At 34.2% G+C, this 27,968-nt stretch overlaps 1 protein-coding gene across 1 annotated transcript; it reads left to right on the forward strand.

Moving 5' to 3' along the window:
• Window positions 1–15,377: 15,377 nt before the first annotated feature.
• Window positions 15,378–19,231, forward strand: LOC110788690 (uncharacterized). Its single transcript, XM_056839742.1, has 4 exons — window positions 15,378–15,570; window positions 15,782–17,918; window positions 18,110–18,458; window positions 18,558–19,231. Exons 2-4 carry the CDS (start codon window positions 15,783–15,785, stop codon window positions 19,229–19,231), a joined length of 3,159 nt encoding a protein of 1,052 aa, XP_056695720.1. The 5' UTR covers window positions 15,378–15,570; window position 15,782.
• The last annotated feature ends 8,737 nt before the right edge of the window (window positions 19,232–27,968 follow it).

Consider the following 27,968-nt stretch of genomic DNA (forward strand, 5'->3'; position numbering starts at 1 on the left):
ACCTCAATGGATAATCTGACTTGTGAAGGAGGCCACTGAGCCCAACTTCCTTTTATCTCACCAAGGGACTCATGCCCAAAAAAACACAAGACATCATAAACTGATAATTACATATATGCAGAAATTCATGATCACCACTACCACTGAATTTGTGAGAAAATCAAACAGCCAGAAACGAAATTCAGGACAGGAATGGCATGCTGAGACAGGTACCGAGTCCTACAGTAGAAACAAAAAAAATTGTAATGGAAGATTAATAGTCACAAAACTTAAGGCTATCTTCCCACCTATTCTACTGGAGCAGGTAACTTGGGGGGGGGGGGGGTTCACTTTCAGGATTCTGACATTCTGATCTCCTTTGCCATCCAAATGAACAGGCAGAATCAATAGTCCGCACATTGGACAGCTACTGATTTACTCTTTTGGTGTTGGAAGCTCTGGGTTTGTTCACAAAGAGTCGAGTTTCAAATAAGAATAATGGTTCTGACCAACTATCAGGCTTGGCAAGTCAGCACATTAGTTTGTGAATGATGTATCGACCACTGAACATGAACCTAGGAATAGAAATCAAGAAAGAGATTATGGTAAACCATAAACCATTCCACGATTCAAATAATTGGTAAACAAATAAATAATTACTATACACTAGTTGTTGCTTTATGGATGCATCAGGGAAGCTAGTTGGTGTTTTGTTTTCTGTCATACAAACATAGACTCTGCTTGTTAGGAGAACAAACCAAGTGTGAGTGGGACTAATTGTTCTATATTGAAAAACAAAGTTAAAATTACTATATAGAAGATTGATGTTGATTTGTTTGGATGCATGCTTGACGATCTACATTTTCTGCTTAAATCACAAAAACACTACTTAGCCCAGAAACATGCCAAAGTACCATGTTCTTTGATCCCTCTACCTAAGTTCGAGTTATTGAATTTGTAGTATTTGTTGGGTTTGCTAAGAATGCAGGAAGCCTTGGTTTAGGGAAAGGAAGAGTCTCTAAACTACCCTTGGATTTTGGTTGATATTTAGATCTATTTAATCCTTCCATAACTTGTGCACTGTTGAGTTGCTGCAGACACCTCGTTAAGAAAAGTGTTTGTTGTTGATTAACGAAAGATATGATAGAATTGGTAAGAGTGACATCTTTAGAAATTCATCCTAGATTCCCAGTTACGCAAAGTCATGAGAGACAACAAAATGCCGATTGAAACCAGGGCCGATCTCAACTTTTTGGTGGCCTATGGGCGAAAAGAAATTTGGGGCCCTATATATTTAAAGGTTTATAATAAAAATTTGCTTGTAGTTAGGGTGTGCTTTTTATTAAAAAGGCGATCTGATACCATTCCGAAGAATTTTTTTCTTTTTTTAACTCTATTAAAAACCAACCTGTATAAGGCTTGAAAACTTCGATCTTGTACTATCAAACATGAATTACAATATATCTCAAACATTAATTATCAAACTAAAATCAGAAAATTAACAAGTTAACAACAAGACATCTACAGATCGCAAAGTTGAATGAAAGAAATGTACTTAAAAAATAATCATGTTCGTAGTAGCAGATTGTACAAAAGTTTTAACAAGTACTGTAGACAAATTTTCAAACTATACATTAAATTAATTTGATTACATATATTATAACTAGAAATTCAATTATTATTTCTAAATTCCAAAATTATAAAAGGAAGTGTGATTAAATTACCAAAAGAAAAAAATATACTTAAAAAATTAAATTACCAAAAGAAGTATATATTAGGATTGTAAGAGTTGTGCATGAAAAATGATTCACTGTCTTTTGGTGTTATGTTTAATACAAAATTGAGTAATAAAAATAGTAGGTATTGGCAACATAACCAAATTAGAAATGACAAAATTTAAAAATGAAATAAAATTAAATTAAGTACTCTACAACAGGTTTGGAAAAAAAAAGGTAGGTATAAACGTGAATGAAGTGAATAAATTAATGAAAAACAATGGTGTGTGTTGGAGTCGAACATGGGAATTCCCAACCCTTTTACTATGTGAAATTTTGGCATAGACCAGTGAGCCGCACCTAGATTCTGTTATCATTTACATAAGAAAATTAGATATTTTAATAAACTGGTAGACTTGCGTGAATTTTGGGCTTTTCCCCTTGGGCCCAGAGCGATTGTCCCTTATGCCTTGCCCAAGGGCCGGCCCTGATTGAAACAATAATCACCTTTTCTCTATTTACCTTCAGCTAGAAGCCTAAGTTTCAAAACCTTTAGGTATGTGTTCGGAGTTTACAAGTAGATGAATAATACGAAATGATGTGCAATGAACTGATTTAGGGAGAGGAGCACTTTAGATAGTATCTTAGTTATGGGTAGATTGGGGAATAAGCTAGGAAGTATATCACTATCTTAGGAAGTACGGAGTATATCACTAACAATACCTCTACAAGACTACACAGATGCAGCTATTATCGTCTTCCTGTACAACATAGCTCAGTGGCTCGAATCAAGAGCTAGTTACAAGGTATGTATGATCAATTTCTTTCCTGTATACAAACCTCAATCTGCACCTTAATTTCATATCATATTCATATTGATTGTTGATTCGCCTTATATTTGTTCATGTTGTGAATATACAGGCTATGTCTGTAATGTCATCTCTGACAAGCATGACACCTCTGAAAGAAACAATGGCTGAAACTGGTAAACAAGTTAATATCACAACTTTAAATCTAGGAACCATATTGCAGTCAAAGCAGGTAAAGTTATTCCTATTGATGGAGTTGTTGTGGAAGGTAAATGTGAAGTGGATGAGAAGGCAATGACAGGTGAATCGTTCCATGTTATTGAAGAAATTGACTCATCAGTGGTATCTGGTCAAAGTTAATACACATTTGAGCATTACATCTTGTAAGATGGAAGGTCCAAACTATGTTGCAGAATCTGTAGGTGTGTATAAGAAATAGGATTTGAGTCATTTGACGATTTTCCTACAACCAGAAGATGCAAACTCGTTGGATACAAAGCTGCGTAACCCTCTTAAATCTAATGAGTATATGACTAGCTTCAGTACTTCACAGTACTCCAAACAAAAAAATGGACCTCTAAAGCTTCAGATTATGACCTGTAAAACATAACCTTTCTCGATAATTTGAAGTCCATCTTACAAGATCAGTTATTTTAAATTAACATCAGACAGCATCAGCAAGAGCTAAAGTAATTTCCAGTCCACAACAAGCAGACCCCTATGAGATGGCTACTACTACCACAGCAAGAGCTAAAGTAAATTAAGTATACTACTATACTGTAAATGAGATGGCTTGATTGGCTTCACCTTTAAGCAGACCCCTATTAGCAACTTAGAAAAACAAGGTCATGTTCGTTCCCCCCATTGAACCCACACTCCAGCAAGCAAATATAGACATGAGCAATTTAAAAGCACAAGGCAAGATCGACTGCTCGAGTGAAGCAAATTCGATAAAACTCAAAGATTGTTTCCGGTATTCAAACACTACTGCAACAACGTTACATAAAACCCAAAGTTCACACACTTCATTCATAATAAAACAAATAACAAATAAACAACTAATAAGGTGCTTCGGATACAGAAATAACCATCACCTATTAATTAAGCTCAAACTAAAATACCAAGTACATTAAAACACAGAACATATATTTAAAGCCTAAATCATCCAACAATGTTAATCAGGTAAACAATATAGCAACCCCTCAACTCTCATTAATCCATTTAAATTCAAAATTCGGAGTTTTAAGCAACAAATCATAAAATTACTCCTCATTGTAATCTATAAGAAGCAATAATGAACAAACTAACACAAGAAAAGCAAATCACTAAATCAAATTACAAATAGAGAAGAGAAGAGGAAGAGGACGAACCGGAGACGGTTTTGGAGGGTCGCCGACGGCTTCGTGCGGTGCCTATTGTGTCAGAAACTTTCGTAGAAATTTGTTGATGGAGATCGGATTTCAATTTCTGGAATATTTCGTGGGTGGAGGTTTTCGCTAATGGAGGTCGGGTTTCAATTTCAGGAGTATTTCGTGGGTTTTCGCTGATGGAGGTTTTTCGCGGAGATCGAGGGTTTAGGTTGATAGAGTTTCTTTAAATTTTTTGTAAAGACTTTTTTTTTTTTTAAGGGAAGGCTTTCCTACTTAGAATCAATTTAGGAATAGGACTCTTTTTTTGAGGGAAAGTTTTTCGAGGGAAACTTTTTTTGTTTTAAGTATTTTTAATAATTTTTTTTAAAGTAGGCGCTCAATAGTCTCTTTAAGGTGGGAATATAATAAAGAAATTAATTTATATCTAACGAGTCGCCTATAAATAGAAGGCGACACATAAGGTCAACTATATAGTGTCGCCTATAATATAAGAGGCGACATGTAAACTATATGTGTCCCCTGCAATGTACAAGGTGACACGTAAAGTATACGCGTCCCACTTTATGGGGGAGGGGACTCGTAAACGTTTACATTTAGAGTCGCCTGTAACTAAAGGCGACTCCAAAAGCTTATGTGTCGCCTAATAAGTTGCAGGCGACATGTAAGCCTTTTATTTGGTTTTTTATTTTGATTTATGGAGCCTTATAAGTCGCCTGCTCTATAACAGGGGACTCTAAAAGCTTATGTGTCGCCTATTATTATTTGAGGCGACTCGAAATGCCCGACTCCATAAGGTGTTTTTGTAGTAGTGTAGGTACAAGGTTTTAACAGTTGCTTATGTCATTGTTGTACCAATAGTGGGCTACCTGCTTACATGCTCTTTTTTTGTGAGCATGTCCATTTTGTAACCATTGGAGTTGCTCTTAGTGTATTGTTTATATACTTCCTCCGTTCTTTTTTAGATAACGTATTTTTTTAGCGCGTTTGTCAATGTAATATTTCAATCATTTGTATCTTTAATTATTATTGAGTAAAATATATAAAGAATGATATTAAAAATCCATACAATGAGACAATTATAAAAAGACTCCACATGACTATATTTTTTCTTAAATATAAATCACAATTAATAGTCCAATAGATTATATAAATGGTGTCAAAAGTCAAACAGTGTCATCTAAAAAAGAACGGGGAAGTAGGTTATATTGCAAGTTGTTAATAATGAGTAGGGACTAGTTGTCGTACCCACAAGAGTTTATTTTTTTAATGAAAAATTTAATTTATTGATAAAAAGGCATACGACATTTTATAGTCATACACTACAGAATTTGTATCTTTAACGACAACCTAATTACGAGGGGTTAAAAATCCGTTGCAAAAGCCTTTTGCGATGGGGCTAACAACCAAAAAAAGACGGGAATAACCGTCGAAAATGTCTTTTACGACGGGTTAACGACGGGAATTTTCATTAACTTTTGTCCCCATTCCCGAAATGGAAGGTTCGATGATGAGAACATAAATCTCCACTTGGCAACGCATCTCCTATAAAATAACGAATCTCAATCCCCCTTTTCATTTCACCCGAAACCTGCTATTTATAGAAACCTGCTATTTATAGAAACCTGCTATTTATGGAAACCTGCTTAAAAATAGTAACTGCCGTAATGGGTAGTTGTTAAAAGTGGCAAGTCATAAAAGATAGAAACCTGTCAGAATTAGGTGTTACACTCCAACATAAATCCTAAATGAGATAGAAATTGCGAAAGAATCCTATTCCTAATACGATTCGAAAATAAGAGTTACGTATTAATTAAAATCCTAACGAGCCTAGAGTTCTTAACGGGCCCAGACGCATTCCGTCATAAAATTAATACGCACTAAAAGACTCGATTAAGTCTCATACACTCCGGATACTAAGAGTCCGAATCTGACAAAGAATCGGCCCAGACCCTATTTTCAACGCCTGGCTCTGGGCGCCGAAATCTTCGGCGCCCAGCCCTGGGCGCTGATATTACCTGGGACGTGTTCTTTCCTAATTCCTCGTGGATTAGAGTTCTACAATTCTATCTTTCCACGAACTCTTTTCTATAAATATAGCCCCAAGTTCGACGTGAAAGAAACACAGACACAATTGATATTCTGAGTATTGACTCCAACCCCTAAGCCTAAGCCTCACGCTGCGAAATTGATCCCGCGTTCTGTCGCAATCGATCCAAAAATCGAACAGAACGTATCCTGTCCAGTAACTTGAGATTCGTTAAATAAAAGGAGAAATAGCAAAGTCAAAGTGGTTAGTTTTCTGAGAACCGTGACGCACCTCTCAAGGGTGCGTCGTAATGTGTCCCTTCGCATGATTTAATTGCTTTCCTCGCCTTTTTATAAACTGTTAAACTAATTAAAGCTGATTGTTCTATCACGCCTAATAAAGATAATATTTTGGGAAATTGGATTATCATGCTAGGTCCCTTAAAACAATCTAAATCAGATAATCGCGATCGATCTAGTATTATGTGTTGCATATTGTTAAAATCAACTCAGATTAGTTTAATAGTTAACGCATGTCCCTTCAATTATTTATGTTGAGCTAATAAGGATATCCTGCCTCTGGAGTTATCGACGAGCGAGTACTCCTCTCGGTAGTTACAGTCCCCCGAACCCTAAATCTCTACCTTGCGGGTGTATGTTGAGAGATCCCCACACCAGGGATCACAAGGGAACCTATGGCCGTCGTGGTCAAACATAATTGCACTCCCTTTATGTCACGATAACCGGGTTTTGTCAGTTTTTCTCATTGTCGTTAAAAACTGAATGGCGACTCTTATATTACTAGTCAATTGGGTGTAAACTCACAGGAAATCCAATTACACTTGATTTGACAAAAAGAAACGTCACACCCACGAGGGACGAGGTCACGCATTAGCCTCGTGCTTTTTCGACCCCCTCACAGACGACCCCCCTTTTTATGACGGGTTCACGACAGAAAATCCCGTCATTTATCAACGATTATTGGCCTTTAGCGACGGAATTTCCCGTCGTTAATGGTACATTTTTTTTTGTACCGATATGACATCTACAACTTCCTTTCAAATATCTACTATCCAATCATCATCGCTATATACGTGGTAGATTATATGAAAGGAAGTAAGTCATCTATTGAATTTTTTATTTTTTTTTATTTTAGGAAATCATCTTCTGATTGAAGTTAGTATAATCGTTTTCTACTACTCCAGTAATTATATATAAAAATATAAAAGGTTTGTAAAAGTAAAAGTCAATCCCTCTTGAGTGGATTATACTTTTAACATGACCAATCATGAATTTTGTCACAAGTTGTGCTTAAAAGGGTAACTCTGTTGTTATGTTTACGTTCCAGTGGATGAATGGATCGAAAGTAGTTACCGCAAATTTGTTATTGATTGTTTTTTTTTTTTTTTTTTGTGCAGAGAGAGTCACTCTGTACAAGACGACAAATAATGTAGAAGAGATTCGATCTCAAATCTTGGGTACCAAGTCCTCAAAACTTTATCATCTAAGCTAGTTGACATCCACGTTATTGATTGTTCATGTGTATCAAGAACATCATGGGCTCGGATTTTAGTTTTGGAGAAAATAATTATCAAGTGCGACGGGACCGGCGGGATGTTCGTATTTTACATGTCTCGGCCCCACACTCAACCCGCTCAACTGGATTGCAGATATTTTGCAAATAAAAGACTTTCGCGAGTGTTCTTTGGGAGTCCAGATCCTCTAGAGTTTTAATAAAACTCTACAAGGTAGAGTTGTATCTAAACCATATATTTTAAAATCAATAGCTCATATTGATGAGAAAAAATAGGGGGAATTTTGGAATGATAATATATGAACCATTGATTTTTCATTCAATGGTTGATATGTTCAAACTCTACATTATAAAGTTATTTTAGAACTCTAGAGGATCCAAAACCGTTCGTTGGTGATTACGATCAGCAACATTCTCAGCACATAAAAACCTTCCATTTCAATCGCGGAATGTGATAAATTATGTATAAGGAGTGCTTGTTTTGTTTTGTTTTATTATATTTGTAATTACGTTAGTTCATTACTAGCTTAAAGTACATACGTGTTGGTTTATGTCCTTACGACTTAATCCCTATATACTCGCATCGTTTTGAGTTTTTGCACTATTCATATAATTCACGTTGACCCTATTTTATTTTTAATATATGAAAATAAATGTTAGTATATAATATACTGTTGGTTTCATCTTAATAAATATTTTCAAAATATTAATAATTTTATAAGTATTTATAATATGTAGTTAAAGATATTGGTGGTTAAAGTTGTGCATTGACAAGCGTGTCCAGTCAAAACGTTGTACTCCCTCCGAATCTTAATGTTATTCCCGTTTCCTTTTTTAGTGTCCCAAAATAATCTTTCCATTTCTTTTATTTCCTTTTTAATCTCTTCCTTGTAATTCTATTGGTTTATCAATATAAAACCTTGTAGTCTCATTAGTTGGTTTAAGTTTGGATGGATTAATGAGTTGGCATTTTTATTCCTTAAATTCTATTGGTTCAACTATTTTGTTTTCTTGTGAAAATGGAATCAAAAAGCAACAATTCCCCATAAAACTACATTAATAATAGTTAATCTTATAATGTTTCTTTTTCCTTAATAACCGTGTAAAATGACAAACGGGAATAACATTTAGATTCGGAGGGAGTAGATATTAAGGGACGGAGGGAGTAATAAATGTCTCGGATAACAAATGTTACAATTCTACCCTCCATCCTTGATCTTAAATCTTTTTTTAGTATATTCCTAATAGTACAACTATTTCTAAATAGATTAGAGAAAGTATTTTATTTTGCAAAAGATATATATCGATCAATCATCGATCTAGTTTTATTTTTAATGTTCCCATAATGCATATCAAGCCATACATTAAGTATATACTCCCGTTCTTGATTATTAGTATATTTTAGAATCCTGTCATTATGTACAATAGAAGAAAATCTTCTAATTTCTTTTCAACACGTATTTTAATATTGAGTTGAAATGGATGAAAAAATCAAAAGGAGACTAATATTTAATAATGTAGGGAGTACAATAGTTCCTTTCAGAGAGATAATAATAAGGTTTAGAGATCAACAAGTAGACGAAGCTTAATTAATTTATAATTTAAGAAAATACAACAATTATTTTAGGAATATAATATATTATATCAAAACGTACAGTTTAAATAAAAACAACATTTACGTACATACGTATAATTATAATTCGTGCATTGCATAGGTTCATCATAAGATGGTGGTTGATCGATCTCGATCAATAATAACGAGTACATTCCGAATTAAGATCAGGCAACTCTAACCGTAATCCCCTTTGAGCAGGTGCTCCGCCATTCTCAGCCTGCTGCGGCTCTGCACCGCCATCATCAACACCAGCATTAACACCAACATTTATATTATTGAAGGTGCGGCCTTCGCCGTTCTGGGGCGGCTGAACCAAGCAGCACCAAGGCATCAATGGCTGCGCCCCACAATTCGCAATCATCATCATGCTCAGGATCTTTGCTTGTTTAAGATGACGAAGATTTACTTGTCGTCTCTCCGTTTTATGAGCATTTTGATGGCCGCCTAAGGCCTGCGGGTTTAAGAAATCCCTCCCACAGTATTTGCATAAGTATATCTTGAAAGTAAGAGGTTGTTCTCTGCTAGTGTAGCAGTTATCATGGTCTTTAAAACCTTCCATTTCAAAATTTACCAAAATTTGCTACTATGAGGATTTGTTTATTCTATATACATATATATAGGTGGATAAATTATTCCCTCAACTAGGTCAACTGAGAATAATGTCGATACATTGTTCCTTTCTTAATTAATGCATCATTCTGATCTTTTATTTATACTATAATAAACCCGGTCCATGCTATGGACCAGGGTATTATAATCTTTGCGTGTTGGTATGTTGGTATGTTGTGTAACTGCCACGTGCTTTCGTTATTATATATATATATGTATTTTTGATGTGAATAAAGAGATGAAGAGGAGAAATTAGGAGAGAACAACGGTGTGTTTTATTCCATGAACAATAGGGTATATATACATACAATAGAATAGGGTTGCTTGGAGAACAATAAACCCTAGATCTAGAATATTCCAGAAAGATACTAGGGGTATAATGGGCATCCACCCAATATTTCATAACACTCCCCCTTGGATGTCCATTATTAGAGACTATGTCTCGTTAAAACCTTACTAGGAAAACCCTTTGGGATAAAAACCTAGTGAAGGAAAAAGAGTACATCATTCTTCATAATACGCTTGAGATGTTGCCTCGTTAAAAACCTTACCAGGAAAACCCAGTGGGACAAAACCTTGGTTAAGGGAAAAAGAGTGCAACGTGTATTTCTCCCCCTGATGAATACAATATTTGAGATCTTTAAGTGCAATCAATCCAATATCGTTGAGTAGCTCTTCAAATGCAGCATCATGGAGTTCCCTGAAACTCGATTCTCCATAGTTTAACTTGAATCTTCAATTCTCTACTTGAACAGATGAAGTGAATATCTGTATCACCAAATCTTTGAAGACATTACCTGCAAGATCTTGTGTTTTTCTCTATCTCATTCGATACGTTTGTTTTCGAGTTTCCCGATGTATAATATAATAATACTTTAGCTTCACCTGAGATGAACATATTTTCTTATACAGATATTGCAAAACTTATCCATACATATTGAACATATATACCTTCTTCTGGAGGTCATAAATGGTAGTTTTCGATCAATAATGATTGAATTTTCTTTGGTCATATACTTTCATGGCAATACAGGATAAATAACAATATCATTGTCCAACTTGGAGGTGTAATATATCTAATAATCTTATTTATGGTTCTTCTGGACCACAAAATAATATCAATTGGAAGGACAATTAATACATACATTTATCTTAAATTTTAAGATGATTCATAGTTGTACAATAATTCTTTCATGAATAAATTAATATGCGTATTTCATAAATTTCAAGTACTCAAACTACTGGTTGAGACAACATTTCAAAACACTCTTTTAGAGTTTTGATATATCTTATCAATGTTGTATATTCATGTGCAAAACTTGAAAGGCTAGATGTTTAAGAACATCATGTATAGTTCTTCAGGAACTCTTCTTATTTGCATGATTCAAATTAACATGCTATTAAATCAACATTATATATATACTTCTTTCACAATTATTAAGCCAATGGAGTAAGAATCTCCACTTATAAATTTTTCATAAAGTTGCAAATCTATCTCACCATTCTTTGGATGCATATTCATATACGACATAATAATAGTTTTGAAACATGTAATATGAAATTATAATTGGATATAAAAATCATACCATGAAAAAACATAAAACCCTAAATGTATGATAAATGATGCATTTACCTATTAACTACACATGTATATGAATGCAAGACTCAAATGCAAAACAATGTACAACGTGGATATTCCAAATCCATAACTTGTTGGACTTCGGGTCCATGAGCTCATTTGATCATTATAATGATGTCTACATCGAAATAGACATAGATTTACGATCCCCTATTCAAAATCCATTATTTCTCGCATATGCATTATATTTCGGTTCCATCATCTACCGGTATCATCAATATTATTCAACATATATTTTGCATGATATTCATCAATGATATCTGAATACTTATTCAATAGGTACCATTTATTTTTTCTCATGGGCCATCTATTATTTTCAAATATCTATACCACTTCAAAGGTATTTCATACACTATATAATTAATAGTGTTTTCGTTATTTTAAAAAATATCATCAACTGCATTATCTTGCCATCATTTTCATATAATCACTATGTTGGAACCGTATATATAATCAACACTTCAGGTGTAGAGATTTAAATAAATATTGGCAAGATATATATTTCTCAACACTTACTATATGTAACAACGAGCACTATGACTATCATACACCTTTATGCCTCTGAACATGTAACAATTTAACACAATCAAGTCATAGATATTTATGTCCAAACATATTTCGAGGACATAAAGCTGGCATGTACACTTACTCATATGGGGATCAATTTATTATCTTTCAATTTTAACAACTTATTCTTGCTCGTCTCCCCCTAAGTTGGGAAAATATTTTCAATATGTTATGGGGCATAAAAAATTTCACCAACTAAATAATACACTTTTCAACGTGTATTTTGATAAATATTACATACTTTTGTTCTCTTTTCGAGATCAACATTGATTATGGGGAGTAGATATAATATGCAGTTGTTTTCTTCATATTTTCTCTTTTCGTGCTAACGTATGATTACCCGTATCAAGAGATTTATGATGCTTATTTATGATACTTAAATCAATCACAAAATACTTGTAAACTTATTGGTGATCTTCAAGTCACCTACTATCATTCTGGTGAACTTCAGGTCACTTACTATCATGGTGAACTCCAAATCACCTATCATTATACAATTTTTCAAAATCATTAATATCTCTTGTATTTATTTTCTTAATCGATTCATTATAACTATTCGATTGAAATACAACTCAACCTCATCATTTTGTCCTGCCTTTGAATATATACAACATATGAGGGAGTGTCAGCACATAAAATTTTATTTGATAAGAATTTTCAAATTCTCATAACGGGTTTTCTTAAACCCGGATGGTTTGGATTATCACATCATGCGTATATAATATCATATAAAATATTTCATTCGATAACTGCTGGTTATCTTCTCAAAGTGATCACTCTAATTATAGAATACTATAATTTGAACATATTGTGATGTGATATAACGACACAAACTGGTGTCTCAATTATAACGGCAAGACAATCTAAACAAAACTTATGGAAGATAGCTTGTACTCTGGTGTTACAATCCCACTTCTGGTGTATATGTGTATTTTAAAATTACACTCATACTCATTTATTCCGCCATGACTATGTGGTATTTACTTTTACATTGTCAGTCATGACTACTGGCATGATCTTTGCCATTTTATTCATACAATATCTCATTCACTTCTGGGAATGGTTGACATAGTTGAATGTGATCATATTTTTTTTTCAAGAGTTCGTTATTTTGTTCATCCACCAAAAGAAAATATATGAACTATTTAAAAACTTTCTTAAATCTTTCTCATAATTATCGTGTGTGCAGGACCACACTAGTTTCATGAAAGAAATGTACGGTATCTTGATAACAAGATTTAGAAACTATTATAGTTTTTCGGGTTATATTTTCTTGTACTTCTCCAAAAGGTCTGCAGGCCTTTAATCGTCAAATGTCCAGACTTAAGTCGTGAACCTATTTTGACTTGTAAACAAAAGTTAAGGGTATATTTGCATTTCAACCTATAAATAGTTTTCTTCAAGGAAGAGCAAAACCACATATTTAAGTTTTTCAATATCATATAGTAAAATACATTGGTCACATTCTCATATTTATTTTTCTCTTGTTTGCTACCATCTTTGTCCCACTTCTGGTGGGAATACGAGTTATTGAGAAAACCACCTCGACCATATCCGTATCCATGCCCACGTCCATTTTCTTGACCATTATTATTGTGTGGTATTTTCTTTCCTATTATGGATGTCACATTGGTTTCAGGGAATGTAGCAGAACCAGTTGGACGTGATTCATGAATTTTCATCAACAACGAGCTCGTTATTTTCTCAGCCATAAGGAGACAAGATATAAATTCCGAATATTTCTTAAATCTCTTTTCACGGTATTGTGTCTGCAGCACACCATTATTTGAGTGAAAGGTATAATAGGTTTTCTCCATTATTTCTGCATCAATGATTTTCTCTCCACATGATTTCAAATGTGAAGTAATTCTTAACATAGCTAAATTATATTAACTTACTGACTTAAAGTCTTGTAGTCTTAAATGTAATCAATTATAACGAGTTTTGGGTATTATCACAGTTTTCTGTTGGTCATACGTTTCCTTTAGGTTACTCCAAAGGACTCGTAGATATTTACAGTCAAATACTCAATCTTAAGACGACGAAGAAATATCATAGCTTTTTCCTCTTTTTTTTTTTTTTACTAGTTGATTTATTTATTTCTTTGATTGTATCACCAAGTTCCTTTGCATCTAAAACCCAAGACAAATAATTCTTTCCAGTAATATTAAAGGTCCCAAAATCAAGTTTTGTAAGATACGACAAAATTCAATATACAAAATATTCCAAATTATGAATTATCTACAACAATAAAATAATTTTAAAAAAAACTTGTGTTTAACCAAAATAATGCCATAAACACTAGTTAGACAAAACAAACATAGTAAGAGAATTAAGTCGAATATATATTGCCATATAACAATTACGATAGTATAATAATTGCGGCAATAAGAGATTAATTAAATGACCATAATCGAAAATATGTGAATATACAATTGCGGCAATATATGTTTGTGTTTGTGTTTGACAATTGCGACCAATCGATTATTACTTCAATCGACTAAATCAACAATCATTAAAAATAGAAAATTTCGTATTTACTACCTTTTAAATACCCGACTTTTGTAATTACTACCTTATGAAATTTTTATTTTATTTTACTACCTTAAACTTCCTATAATTTTTTGTTTACTACCTCTTAACAGCTTCCATCCAAAATTCCGTCACGTGGGGCCCCCTAACGTCTTTAATTCTAATTTCCCTCTTTGTTTTGAACTTCCTTTCACGATTTCTCTCTCTTCTCCTTCAATGTTCAATGTATCTTCAACCTCTCAATTTTCTCTCTTCTTCACTTCCTCTCAACCACCTGTTGGTACTTCATCATTAATATTTTCGTTCAAATCAACTCATCAAATTTCCCCCAAATTTTTTGCTTTGAATTTTTTTTCTCGAATTGAGTCAAAATTTGACGAAATAGGATTTTAATTCACCCTAATATCTCATAATTTCGCTCACAAATCTTCTTTCCAACCTTGAATCTTTCCAATTTTGATTCTTGAGTTTTCCCCCAATTTCAAGGGTTCATACCTTTTATTCGCAAAATTGAGCGATTTGCCCCAATTCAATTTTGCTAGGTTTTTCGATTATTTTGGTAATTCTTTTGCAATTTCAGTGTTCCTCAAATATGGATTTCTTGAATTTTTTTGGGCAATTTCATATTTGCAAGAATCTGAAATTTGGTGATAGATTCTCGAAGGTTTTGGGCAATCTGAAAATTGGTGATAAATTTTTCGGATTTTTCATGAAATACCCCTGAGTTTTCACGAAATTCACCAAATGCCCCTCGACTTTCAGAAATTCACCAAATGCCCCTCACTCTCACTATAATACTCAAACTACCCTTACACTTAACGGACGTTAAGTCGCCGTTAGCTGCACTTTACTGTTTTGCCCTTATTTGTCTTTTGGGCGCCATTACCCCTCTAACCCCACTCCCTTCTTCATTACAGTTCAAAAAAAAAACCCGATTCTCAAACTGCCCCTCTCTCTCTCCCCTGTTCTTCAACCTTCAACCACCGTAACTGCATCATCAATCACTGAAAAAGCTTCAAAATTTTGCTGCGCGTTGTGTTGCTGAAGTTGTGTCCTGGGTTTTCAACCCCAACTGATTTCTTAGAAAGGGGGTTTTGCGAATTGCAGTAGGAAGTTGAAGAGGTGCAAGTCCAATTCTGAATTTCGTGTTCGTAGTAAACTCGCGCATCGTTTAAGGTATGTATTCACAATCGCACCTCATTTTTTTCGAATTTTCAAAGTTCTGTTGCGCAATTTTAGGGTTTAGGGTTTCTGACAATTTGATGTTGGAGATGAGTTTTATGTTTGTGTTTTGATGAAAATAAGTAGGAATTAGTTGTATGATGTTATGCATGTCAATTTTTTGATCAAAATTTAAGTTTTTTTCTTGATGATTTGCTTGTGGTAGGATGTCTGCTACCTGGTTGTTGCTTCATTATAAAAGTCATGACTTTGATGTGAGGGTGTTGGACACTGATAAGTGTCAATTGATTGATATATTTCTGGATATTTTTGAGGAGTCAAGGAAGCAAAATGTGTTTTTGCCTGAGAAGTTTAGGTTGTACACTAACTCACCCACTGGGAGGGTAGAATTGGTTGATGATAGTGTTATGATTAGAATGTGGGGGTGGAATATGGGCAAGGACACAGTAGAATTGTGGATAGAGGATTCAGATTCTCCAGGGCTAGCTTTTAGGTCTGCTGTAGCTCTACTTGATATGCAAAGGAAGGAGTTGGAAAAAAAGTTAAGGGAGAGACAGGAAGAGCTCTTGAGGATGCAAAGAGAGGCTGAAGAACAGAGGAGGAAAGAAGAGGAAAAGGAGAGGGTTAGGTTGGAACTTGAGGAACAAAAGAAGTATACAGTGGCTATGGAGGTCCCAGTGGTGGATGTTGAGAATGATGGGGTTGAGTATGTGAGGGTTATTACCACAGAAGATGCTGATGAGGTGTTTCCTGGCCAATCTCAACCACAACCACAAACACAAGACTCCCCCCCTCCAAAGAAACCTACAAAGTCTAAACCTAGGAAGAAATTGACTCCTAAAAAGAAGAAGACACCAAAAAATGCCCCCCCAAAACCAACTAAAACCACCACCACCCCAGAATCAACAACACAAACACCTCCACCCCCTCCTGAGTCAAGACAACAAACACCTCCACCCCCTCCTCAGTCAAGACAACACACACCTTCACCCCCTCCTCAGTCAACACAACAAACACCTTCACCCCCTCCTCAGTCAACACAACACACACCTTCACCCCCTCCTCAACAAACACAAACTGAAAATGCTGCACCAACTGAACCACAGGCAAACATACCTGAACCTAGTGTTCCATCCAAACCATTAAAGACAGGGAGAGCTAGACCTAAGGGGTTTAGGGTGGGAAAACCAACACTGGTAAAACTGGGAACATATGTTGCTAAAACCAATGCTAGTAAGGTTAAGAGAGGTGCTGGAAGGGCATGTAAAGGCAAGGGTGTTGCTGTGTTATCTGATAATGAGGATGATGAGGACAGTGAGGATGATGATTATGAGGGGGAGGTGAGTGATGATGACAGTGAGGATGAGGAGGACATAGGGGATTTCATTATTGCTGAGGAAGGGTTAGAGGACTTGCAGGATGATATCCCTGAGAAAACATTTGAGGATTGTCTTGATGGTAGTGCTAGGATGGACAGGAATTACAAAAATGGGAAGGTTTATGTTGAGCAACCATATGGTTCTATTAGGCTAGAGCCCTGGCTAATATTTAAAGATAGGGAGTCCTTTATGAATGTCCTTATGGACTACTGCATTCAGGAGGGGTTTGGCTTGAGTGTGGAGAAGTCAGACAACCTGAGATACACTGCTGTTTGTGCAATTGAGGGCTGTGATTGGAGAATTCATGCCTCAAAGATGGTAGACAAGTTCAGTTGGGCAATAAAGTGTATGAGTGGGGAGCACAAACTGTGTGGTAGGCTTAAGGTCAACCCAATAGTGACCACCAATTGGTTGGTGAGGAAGTTGTTGCCAGACATTGAGGCAAACTTAGAAATACCAGTGGTCACACTGCAGAGGTATGCTCAGGAGAGGTTCCAGATTGAGGTGAAGCCAAGGCTATTCTATAAGGTGAAAGCAGTGGCTAAGGAGATCATCCATGGTAGTTTTAGTGAGTCATATGCACTCCTACCTAGGTATGCAGAGATGATCAAGGAGACTAACCCTGGGAGTTATGCACTGGTCACATGGCATAGTGTTTCTGGGGATGTGCAACCAAAGTTCAAGGCCTGTTTTTTCTCATTTGCTGCACAGTTCAGGGGATTTCTGACTGGGTGTAGGCCCATTATTGGAATTGATGGCTCTCACCTAAGTGGGTATTTCAAGGGAATTCTTCTGGCTGCTTTGGGGATTGATGGAAACAATGAGATTTTCCTGCTAGCTTATGGAGTGGTGGACACTGAAAGTCAAGAGAGCTGGAACTACTTCATGAGGAACCTAAGGGCAGTGTTTCAGCAAGAAGGATGCAACAGGGATGACTGGACCTTCATCAGTGACAGAATGAGGGTAAGTTATTTCACCAAATACCCTCTTGCATATTTAAATTTCACCAAATACCCTCATGACATAAATTAATTTCACCAAATACCCTCATACCAAAATTTATTTTCACCAAATACCCCTATAATTAGCATGTTAATTTCATCAAATACCCTTTTAATTCACTGACTGACTTTGTTGTTTCATTCACTGATTAGGGGGTGGATTTAGCTGTGCATGAGAACTTCCCAAGGGCCACCAGAAGGTGTTGCAGTCAACATCTATACATGAATTGCAAAAATGGTGGTTGGAGTGGAGAACTTTTCCACAAGTTATTCTGGATAGCTGCAAATGCCTTCAACCCCTATGTTTTCAACAAGGCAATAGAGAAGATCACTGACTTTGATCCCAATGCAACAAAGTACTTGGACACATGTACTGAGCAGTGGTCCAGACATCAGTTTGACCCAGAAGTTTGTTGTGATCATAACACAACTAACTTTATGGAATCATTCAATGCTCTGACCAAGCCTTACAGAGATTTACCAGTTTTGACCCTGTTTGAAGGTAATGCCTCTGTTTCTATTCTACTCTCCTTATTCTGTGTTTTTATTACATGGTCTCTGCATAATATGATTCCCTGGTTGTTTCCTATTTGATTTACAGCAATAAGACAATGGGCTATGCAGAGAATTGGGGTCAGATTTGACAAAGCTGTCAACATGGAACCTCACCAATTAACCGAGTATGCCAGACAGGAACTTGAGCTCAGAGGTGCAGAGTCCAGGTTTTGCTACTCTACTCCTTGTGGAGGTGGGGAGTATGAGGTGAGGGATGGAAATGTGCACTTCCCAGTGAGGATTGACACCAGGAGATGTGGATGTGGGGTATGGCAGGTCTCTGGAATCCCTTGCAAACATGGTTTGAGGGTGATTTACAACCAAAGACTTAGCCCTAAAGATTTTGTGTCTGGCTATTTCAAGGGTGCTGCCTATAAGCAGACATATGCAGAGCATATGCACCCAATGCCTGACCCCAGTCAATGGCCAGAGTACTCCCTTCCCACCATTAATCCCCCTGGGATCAAGAGGAGTGCTGGAAGACCCCCTAAACAGAGAAAGAGGAATGCCATGGAAGCTAAGAAGAGGAAGAGGCATAGCTCAGTCAAGTGTGGAAAGTGCAAGGAAATGGGCCACAATGCAAGGACTTGTAAGAATGGTGCTGGAAGTTCCAAGGCTCCCCCAAAGCAGAGAGCTCCTACAAAGAAGAGGAAGGCATCATCTGATGGTGCAAGTACATCCAAGGCACCACCCAAGGGGAAAAGGTCAAAGCAAGCATGAGGCAGTGTGAATTTTGGGGGGTAGAATGACTTTTTGATTTGGATTAACATAGAAAACAACAGCACATGTAAATGGTGCACATATTTTTTGTAAAGTAAGCTAAAACAGGAATGCTTCCCAAATGTGGGTTTTTTGTGCATATGTAATTATGCAAAAACAAGTAGTTGTTCTTAGATTGTTTCACTTCATTATTACAAAAAGTAAGATTACAAACATCAATATTCCCATTTGAATTACAAGATTCACTACTTTCTGTTGTTGTTTAAGCTTCTTCTTCATTTGCTTCAATTCTTCTTGCATCTTACTTTTCCCCCGATTTTCAACACTTTCTCCTTCATCAATGTTTCCCCTGTTTTCTTGCTCAACTCTACCCTTACACCATCTAAGATTGTTGCATGGATCGCACTTGTAGTATAGCCTTTGTGGGTTGAGTGTCGTATCGGAGCTCCGGATTGCAAATTTCCTCCCACAATAACAAAATTGGTTAGGAACTCTAATATATGTGGACTCATTGTGTGTGGATGAAGATTTTGATTGAAAACTCATGACTAAAATGGGATGAAACTACAACAAACACTCAGACCAGCCTTATTTATAACAAAACAACAAGCAACGACTACTTTTCAAATCCCAAAACTAGCCGTTGGACTTTAAATAGCTATTTTTCAGTCTTGGGTATTTGAAGAATTAAGTTTATATTTAGGGGTATTTGGTGAATTCAATTAAAATATAGGGGCATTTGGTGAATTATAAAGTAGGCTAACGGCGGACTAACGGCCCGTTAGTAGTAAGGGTAGTTTGAGTATTATAGTGAGAGTGAGGGGCATTTGGTGAATTTCTGAAAGTCGAGGGGCATTTGGTGAATTTCGTGAAAACTCAGGGGTATTTCATGAAAAATCCGTAAATTTTTTTGGGCAATTTCACATTTCTTGAAGGCTTTGGCGGAAAAGCCAAGGTTTAATTCCCAATTTCATCTGTTCAATTGAATTTTTTGCTGTTGGTGGTCTTGTGTAAGAATTGAAGTGAGTTTTTGTTGAGATCGTTTCGATTTTTTGATGGATTCGCGAAATTTGATCTCATCTTCTTCGACGAATGTCTACGAGCAGTGGTATAGCTCCTTCTGCAATACATTTGTGCCCTGGTCTGCTGGTCTGTACAATGGTCATGTGATGATCTTTCCTCTGGGCCTCTTATTTGGTGCTGAACTATTTTCCCGGAATATCTGGCTTTGTCCAATTGCTCTGCTTGTGTAGCTTTGTCGCCCTCAATTACAAAACACACATTGAATCAGCTGGTTGAACAGATTTCTCGCCCATTTGTTGTTCATGAGAACAGTACTACAAGCAACTGCAAGCAAGTATTGAAGTTCAACCTTGCCAGACCTCTCTGTTGCTGCTCCTTTTCTTGCTTAATGGAAAACCAACAATCCAGCATCATCAACTGAGGCGACAGTCTGCTATTATTAATTGGCCTTAGCACCTGTTACTAGGTGTTAGACTCCAATTATTCCAGCTTCAAGTCGTCCCAGCTGCATACACAAGACTGGGGTGTGATGTGTTTTTTTGGTTTATCTCTCACGTTTGCAGACTGTAGTGAACTGTGGACGCTCGACGACGCTGTGAAATGGGCCTTCCTACTCTTGCGGCGGGATATCAATAACATAATCATGTTTTTGATAACATGATTATGTTATCAATTCGAAAAATTGTAAGCTAAATTTGACAATTCATTTGAAGAAGAAAAAACCCCCAAATTGGATTTAAACCCTAAATTGAAGAACAACAACATAAAATTATTACCTTTAACGAGAAGATTTATCCTTGGTATGAGCACAAAACGGATGATTGACAAATTGAAATAAAACCCCTAACCTAATTGCAGAATTGGAAGTGATTTGAAAAGTTGAGAAAAAATTGGGGGAAATTTGAGCAAACTCGTGGTTGAATGAAAGAATATAAGGAGGGAAATCCTAAACTAGCCGTTAGTGGGCCCCACGTGACGGAATTTTGGATGGAAACTGTTAGGAGGTAGTAAACAAAAAATTATAGGAAGTTTAAGGTAGTAAAATAAAATAAAAATTTCATAAGGTAGTAATTACAAAAGTCGGGTATTTAAAAGGTAGTAAATACGAAATTTTCCTTAAAAATAGTTAACATTGTCATTGACATTCACATAAGCTAGCATCGATATTCACATAAGCAAAATAATCACATTATTAAGAAATAATATAGACGCAACCGGCCAAACATCAAAAGTCATTATCAAAAGTAATCACATCAATTAAATAACAAGGCAAACATAGATTTATAAACCTCATAGCCGCAACTCGCAAGATACTCAGTCGCATATAGTCGCCAGTATACTGACAATTTTTTTCAATCGCATATATACTACCTTAATCGCTATAATCGCAAGTATACTATATCAATATCAAAATTTTAATAATAAGATTAGCGAATTAATATAATAACATTTACCTCAACGATTGATGCCTTCTTTTGTTTCTCGTCTGCTCAGTCGGCTAGGGATGGTGCTGATAACTTGTTGTGAATAAAGAGATGAAGAGGAGAAATTAGGAGAGAACAACGGTGTGTTTTATTCCATGAACAATAGGGTATCTATACATATAATAGAATAGAGTTTGCTTGTAGAACAATAAACCCTAGATCTAGAATATTCCAGAAAGATACTATGGGTATAATGGGCATCCACCCAATATTTCATAACAATTTTTTATTTTTTTTCCTCTTTTCCCGGCTTTTGAACTTCCCACTCAACTTCTCTCTCTAAACTGCTCACTGAACTTCGATCTCTCTGAATTTCTCTCTCCATTTCAAATTTAATTTCAGTGTTTTCGCGATCAATTTCCATCAAATTACTCTTCCAATCTTCGTTTTCGTAAAAAATGGTGAAGAAAGAGGCAGCGAAGAAACCGGTTGAAGTTACTCAAAGCGATAATGTCGCCGTTGAACTGGGAGTTGAAGGTCCTCGAAGGCGAGGAAGACGGCCAAATCCTGTTTCTGATCTAATTCCTGGTAATTTGAACTTATTCTATGTTTATGATTTTGGATTATTGAAAAGTTTGTGGTTTTGTTGAAATTAGGGTTAGTGTTTCATACAGTTAGTGTATATTTGATATAGTTACCTTTTATTTTATTTTACGAAGTTTTTAAGTATTTTTATTAGTGACTGGAATGTTCGTAGGGTTAGTAGTAGTTTTTTAGAGTAACTATATTTTTGAAAAGGTTACTATCTGTTTAAAACAGTAACAATGTTTTCACAATAGTTACTATCTTTTTTAGAAAGTTATTATAATTTTAAAACAGTAACTATTTATTTAAAATAGTTACTATCTTTTTTAGAAAGTAAATATAACTGTAAAACAGTAACTATGTGTTATAAATAGTTACTATCTTTCTTAAATGTTATTATAAATTTAAACAATTACTATGTCTAATAAATAGTTAGTATCTGATTTAAATGGATACTCTATGTGTACTATATTTACTATATTATTTGAAAGGTTACTATATGTTGTACAATAGTACGTTACTATACTATTTTAGAACTTTTTATGTGTACAATAGTTAGTATATGATTTCAAAGGTTACTATATGTTGGTAATAGTTACTATATGATTCTAATGGTTACTATATTCTATTATGTTTGCCATATGATTTTAATGGTTACTATATGATTGTAATGGTTACTATATATTAATATTTTATCTTATAATTGTTTTGTTTTCAGTTGGTAAGGAATCTGTGACTATTAAAAAGAATAAAAAGGCTGACAATCGAAAAACAAAAGATATTGAGGTAGAACCGGAAACAGAACCAATTGAAAAACAAGAACCTAGTCAACAAATAGTTTTACAAAATTCTACTTTGGTTGACGTTCCAGTGCCTGATTCTCATCAACTCCAGGCACAAGCTATGAAAGAAGTTGGCATTGATGGCCTGCCAATTGTGTAAGTGTTAATTTAATTTATATATAGTTACTATATGTTTTAAATAGTTACTATATCTTTGTAGTAGGTACAATAGTATCTTTATTTTTAAACAATTACTATATTTTTAAATAGTTACTATATGTTGTCAATAGTTACCATACGTGTTAAATAATTACTATATGTGTACAATAGTTATTATCTCATGTTTAAACAGTTACTATATGTTTTAAATAGTTACTATATATTTTAAATAGTTACTATATGTGTACAATTTTTATTATATCATGTTTTAACAGTTACTATATGTTTTAAATAGTTACTATATGTGTATAATATTATTATATCATGTTTAAATAGTTACTATATGTTCTAAATAGTTAATATATGTGTACAATAGTTATTATATCATGTTTTAAATAGTTACTATATGTTCTAAATAGTTACTCTATGTTTTAAATAGTTATTATATGTTTGAAATAGTTACTATATGATCTAAATAGTTACTCTATGTTTAAATAGTTACTATATGTGTACAATAGTTATTATATCATGTTTAAACAGTTACTATATGTTTTAAATAGTTACTATATATATGTTTTTAGTAGTTACTATATTTTTACAATAGTTATTATATCATTATATTAGTTACTGTTTCCCTTGTAATAGTAACTGTATAATTTTTATAGTTATTATGTTATTGTTTCATATCTATATATTAAATACCTGACTTAGGTTATATATTATTCATTATTTTCAGGTTTACTTTTGATACACAATGTTCAGGAGGAACATTGTGCAAATTAATTAAAGACTTCTCACCTGAACAAAAGGCGGATGTGGAAGAGATAGGCTTTGGAGGATTGTTAGGCCTGCAACTAAGTCGAAAAAATACTCAAATGATGTATTGGTGCATCAAATGTTTTGATGGAGTGAGTTCTTTGTTCACAATCAGTGATTCCAAGCAGTTTGAAATCACTGATTATGATGTGTATGATATATGTTTATGCTCCCCCTTTCTGAGCTGGAGGTTGAAGGGGTTAAACGTGGGCGGAATTCTACTAATCCTGACTTGGAGTTGAAGGTCAAATGCCGAAAGGAGTTTGGTTTTGAAGAAGTAAATGCTCAAATTCCTGTGAGGTTGCTTGAGGAAAGAATCAAATTGTTGACAGAGGGTGGTGATCTGTTTAAACAATTGTTTATTTTTGTTGCTTTTTCTACATTTCTGACTCATGCATCCAATAGAAGTATAGATTTGCGATTGGATAAAGCTTTGGAAGATCCTAAAATGATTCCCAAATATAATTGGTGTAAATACGTTCTTGACGTATTGTGTGAGGAAACTGTGAAATTTAAGAATTGTTTATTGAAAGGGAGAGATCAAAAGACTTTTGGAGGCTGTGTTGTTTTTTTGCAACTTGTTTATTTTTAGATGATGAAGTTTAGGAATTCCTGTAGTATTCCTGATGAATTTCCTCTTATTCAGCATTGGACATCGAAGATGGTAACTGATCGGATTCATACTGAAAATGCGAATATGAGTGCATTATATGGTTCTGGAATTTTGGAGAAGGAGAAGTATCCAATTTCCAAAAAATTTGTTTTTGTTGATGGTCAAATAGATTTGACACAAATAAAATTATTTTCCAAAGAAAATGAACCTGGCAGCAGTGGGAGAGGAGCTGAAAAGCCCTCTGTTGGACGTCGACTTCTAAGTCGGCGGCCTAGGATTCTTCAGTTTGAGATCCCTGAATCTCATCCTACTGATGAAGAAATTCTCTCCAAAACCACTGATGTAAATTTACTTTATACTTGATATATTTGTCATTATATACTATAGTTATTGTTTATATCTTATAGTTATCTTTTATACACTATAGTTATCATGATCTTTTTTTTAGTAATGGTATTATATACAATAAATATTATAGTTATCTTTTATATACTATAGTTATCTTTTATATTCTATATATAGTTATCTTTTATATAATATAGTTACCTTTTCTTATAATATATATTTGTTGTACTTTTTTATTAAATTTTCGTAATATGTTCCATATTTAAATATATGTATTTTGTCTTTCAGGATTTTCAAGGTCAGTGGTTGTTGATGAAGAGAGATTTGGATGTCGTTTCAACCATCCATGCTGAAGAGTTGTTCAAAATAAAGGCTTTGATGCTGACGCAGAACCATGGCGATGATATTTTGGAAAATTTCACTTAACAGAAGATGGTTGATGAGTTAGTGGAGATTCATCAATTGGTGAAGAACCTACCAAACGGGTGGGATGATATTTTTGGTTCAAGTAAAAATGCACCTGTTACCGCTGCCCCTCAACCTTCTGTTGTTGTTCCAACTGAGGCTGCAGGTTTGTGTACTGCTGCTATTGTTGAGCCAAAAACATCTACCCGAGCGTTTGCTAATCAAATGAAAGTTACAAATTCTATATTTGAAGTTGTTGATTCTTTGAATACCAAATCGAAAACAACTACGGAGGATGATGATGATGAAATGGAAAAATATGAGTGCGTGTGGGCTGTATTACAAAAATGCATAATTAACAACCATGTTGTATAAAAAGTGGATGTCAGTGTCTATGATATAGAGGAGAACGTGTTGTTTATGTCTCCGTTTATGATTGCCTTTGAAGATTTAATGAGACATCTTCCAGCATTTGTTCAAGAAGTTGTGGATTTTGCTGCTTTGTCTGATGGAGAGGATATTTTGAATGAGTAAGTAGAAGTTTTTTCATTTCATAATTTATTGTTTATCTGTATATGTGTTATAATAACTTTATATTTGATATAGTATCTTTATATTTGTTATAGTAACTTAATATTTGTTATAATTAACTTTATATTTGATATAGTTACCTATCATATACTATAGTTTCTTTGTATATTATATAGTTACCTTTTAATATTTTGTAGTTACCTTTTATACTTTATAGTTATCTTTTATATATAATAGTTACCTTTTATACTATATAGTTACCATTTGAATACTATAGTTACCTCGATACTTTATAGTACCCTTTTATATATTGTGTTTACCTTTTATTTTCTATAGTAACCTTTTATATACTATAGTTACCTTTTGTATACTATAGTTACTCGATACTTTATAGTTACCTTTTATATATTGTAGTAACCTTTCCTACTCTATAGTATCCTTTTATTTACTATAGTTACCTTTTATATTCTATTGTTTCTTTTTATTTATTATAGTAATCTTTATATTATTTCTGACATAGTTATTGTTTCTTTTTTATGTTTTTCAGTGATAAAGTTATTGAATACAATCCTTTTATTGCGGTAGCAAGAAATGATATGTGGACACTTCCTTCTACATTTGATATTCTTTTGATTCATATTAAATCATGGGCCTTCTTATTGAATGAAAATGAAAGGAATCCTGCTGGTTGTCCTCAACAGCTGTTTTTAGGTGGTACATATTGTGTAAGTTATATTTTTGATAATATAGAATGTTAATTATTTTAAATTTTTTTGGCCTTTGTTTATTTTTTTTTTTAATAATCATTTGCAGAAATATGTTGTTGCATTGATTGAGAAACCAGATGATGAAAAAATCCAGTATGAATTGTCTGTTTGTCTTAATTATGGTGTGAAAGATATTAATGGAGTTAAATCGTTGAAAGATTGTAATATGGTATGATTTATATTTTCTTTATATAACCATATTATTTTCTTTTTTTGTCTCCTTTCTTGTAGTTGTAATCTGTTGTTTTTCTTTTTTATATAGATTTTTGCTCATGTTCTGATTGAAGACCCGAAACATTACTACCTGTTTATGCTTAGTATGAAAGACAAAAGTGTCTATTTCATTGATAATATGATTCTTGATAAAAAAGAGTTGGAAGGAAGGAATAAATCTTTTTCTGTCTTGGTACGTTTTTTTTATAGTTACCTTATATTTATTGTAGTTACTTTATAAATGTTATAGTTACCCTTATATTTGTAGTAGTTTTTTAGAGGAACTATATTTTTTAAAAGGTTGTTTAAATAAGTAACTATGTTTTTAAAATAGTTACTATCTTTTTTAGAAAGTAATTTTAACTTAAAAACAGTAACTATGTCTTATAAATAATTACTATCTAATTTAATAGGATACTCTATGTGTACTATAGTTACTATATTATATAAAAGGTTACTATATGTTGTGCAATAGTTACTATACTATTTTAGAAATTATTATGTGTACAATAGTTACTACTCCCTCCGTATTTATTTAAGAGATACACTTGACCGGGCACGGGTATTAAGAAAAAGAATTGAATGAAATAAAGTAATAAAACAAGTGGAGTTGAGTATATATTTTAATAAGAAAAATAAGTGGGGACCATATCATTTTAGGGAGTGGGGGTGGGGGTGGGATGTAGATATATTATTTAATTAGATGGTGGAGTTGATAAGTTACAAAAAATGGCAAGTGTATCTCTTAAATAAATACGGTCGGAAAAGGCAAGTGTATCAATACAGAGGGAGTATATGATTTCAAAGGTTACTATATGTTGGTAATAGTTACTATATGAATCTAATGGTTACTATATTCTATTATGGTTACTATATGATTTTAATGGTTACTATATGATTCTAATCGTTACCCTTATATTCCAGTCCTTATTGAATACAAATACTATGTTTTGTACAGTGTTCTTCATTGGAAAAGATATTGAAGGATATGGATAACATTCATCATGAAGATATTTGAAGCTTCACATTTATCCCTGTTGGTGGTAGTCGGAAGCGACACTACTACATAAACGA

The sequence above is a fragment of the Spinacia oleracea genome, chromosome 3, assembly GCF_020520425.1.
Source record: "Spinacia oleracea cultivar Varoflay chromosome 3, BTI_SOV_V1, whole genome shotgun sequence".
NCBI classification, from domain to species: Eukaryota; Viridiplantae; Streptophyta; class Magnoliopsida; order Caryophyllales; family Amaranthaceae; genus Spinacia; species Spinacia oleracea.

Excerpts from the sequence above, each read along its gene's own strand:
- LOC110788690 (XM_056839742.1), top strand. The coding sequence starts at position 15,783 with ATGTCTGCTACCTGGTTGTTGCTTCATTATAAAAGTCATGACTTTGAT. Across the intron at positions 17,919-18,109 it reads TCATCAGTGACAGAATGAGG|GGGGTGGATTTAGCTGTGCA; the intron begins GTAAGTTATTTC and ends TTCACTGATTAG. Across the intron at positions 18,459-18,557 it reads AGTTTTGACCCTGTTTGAAG|CAATAAGACAATGGGCTATG; the intron begins GTAATGCCTCTG and ends TTTGATTTACAG.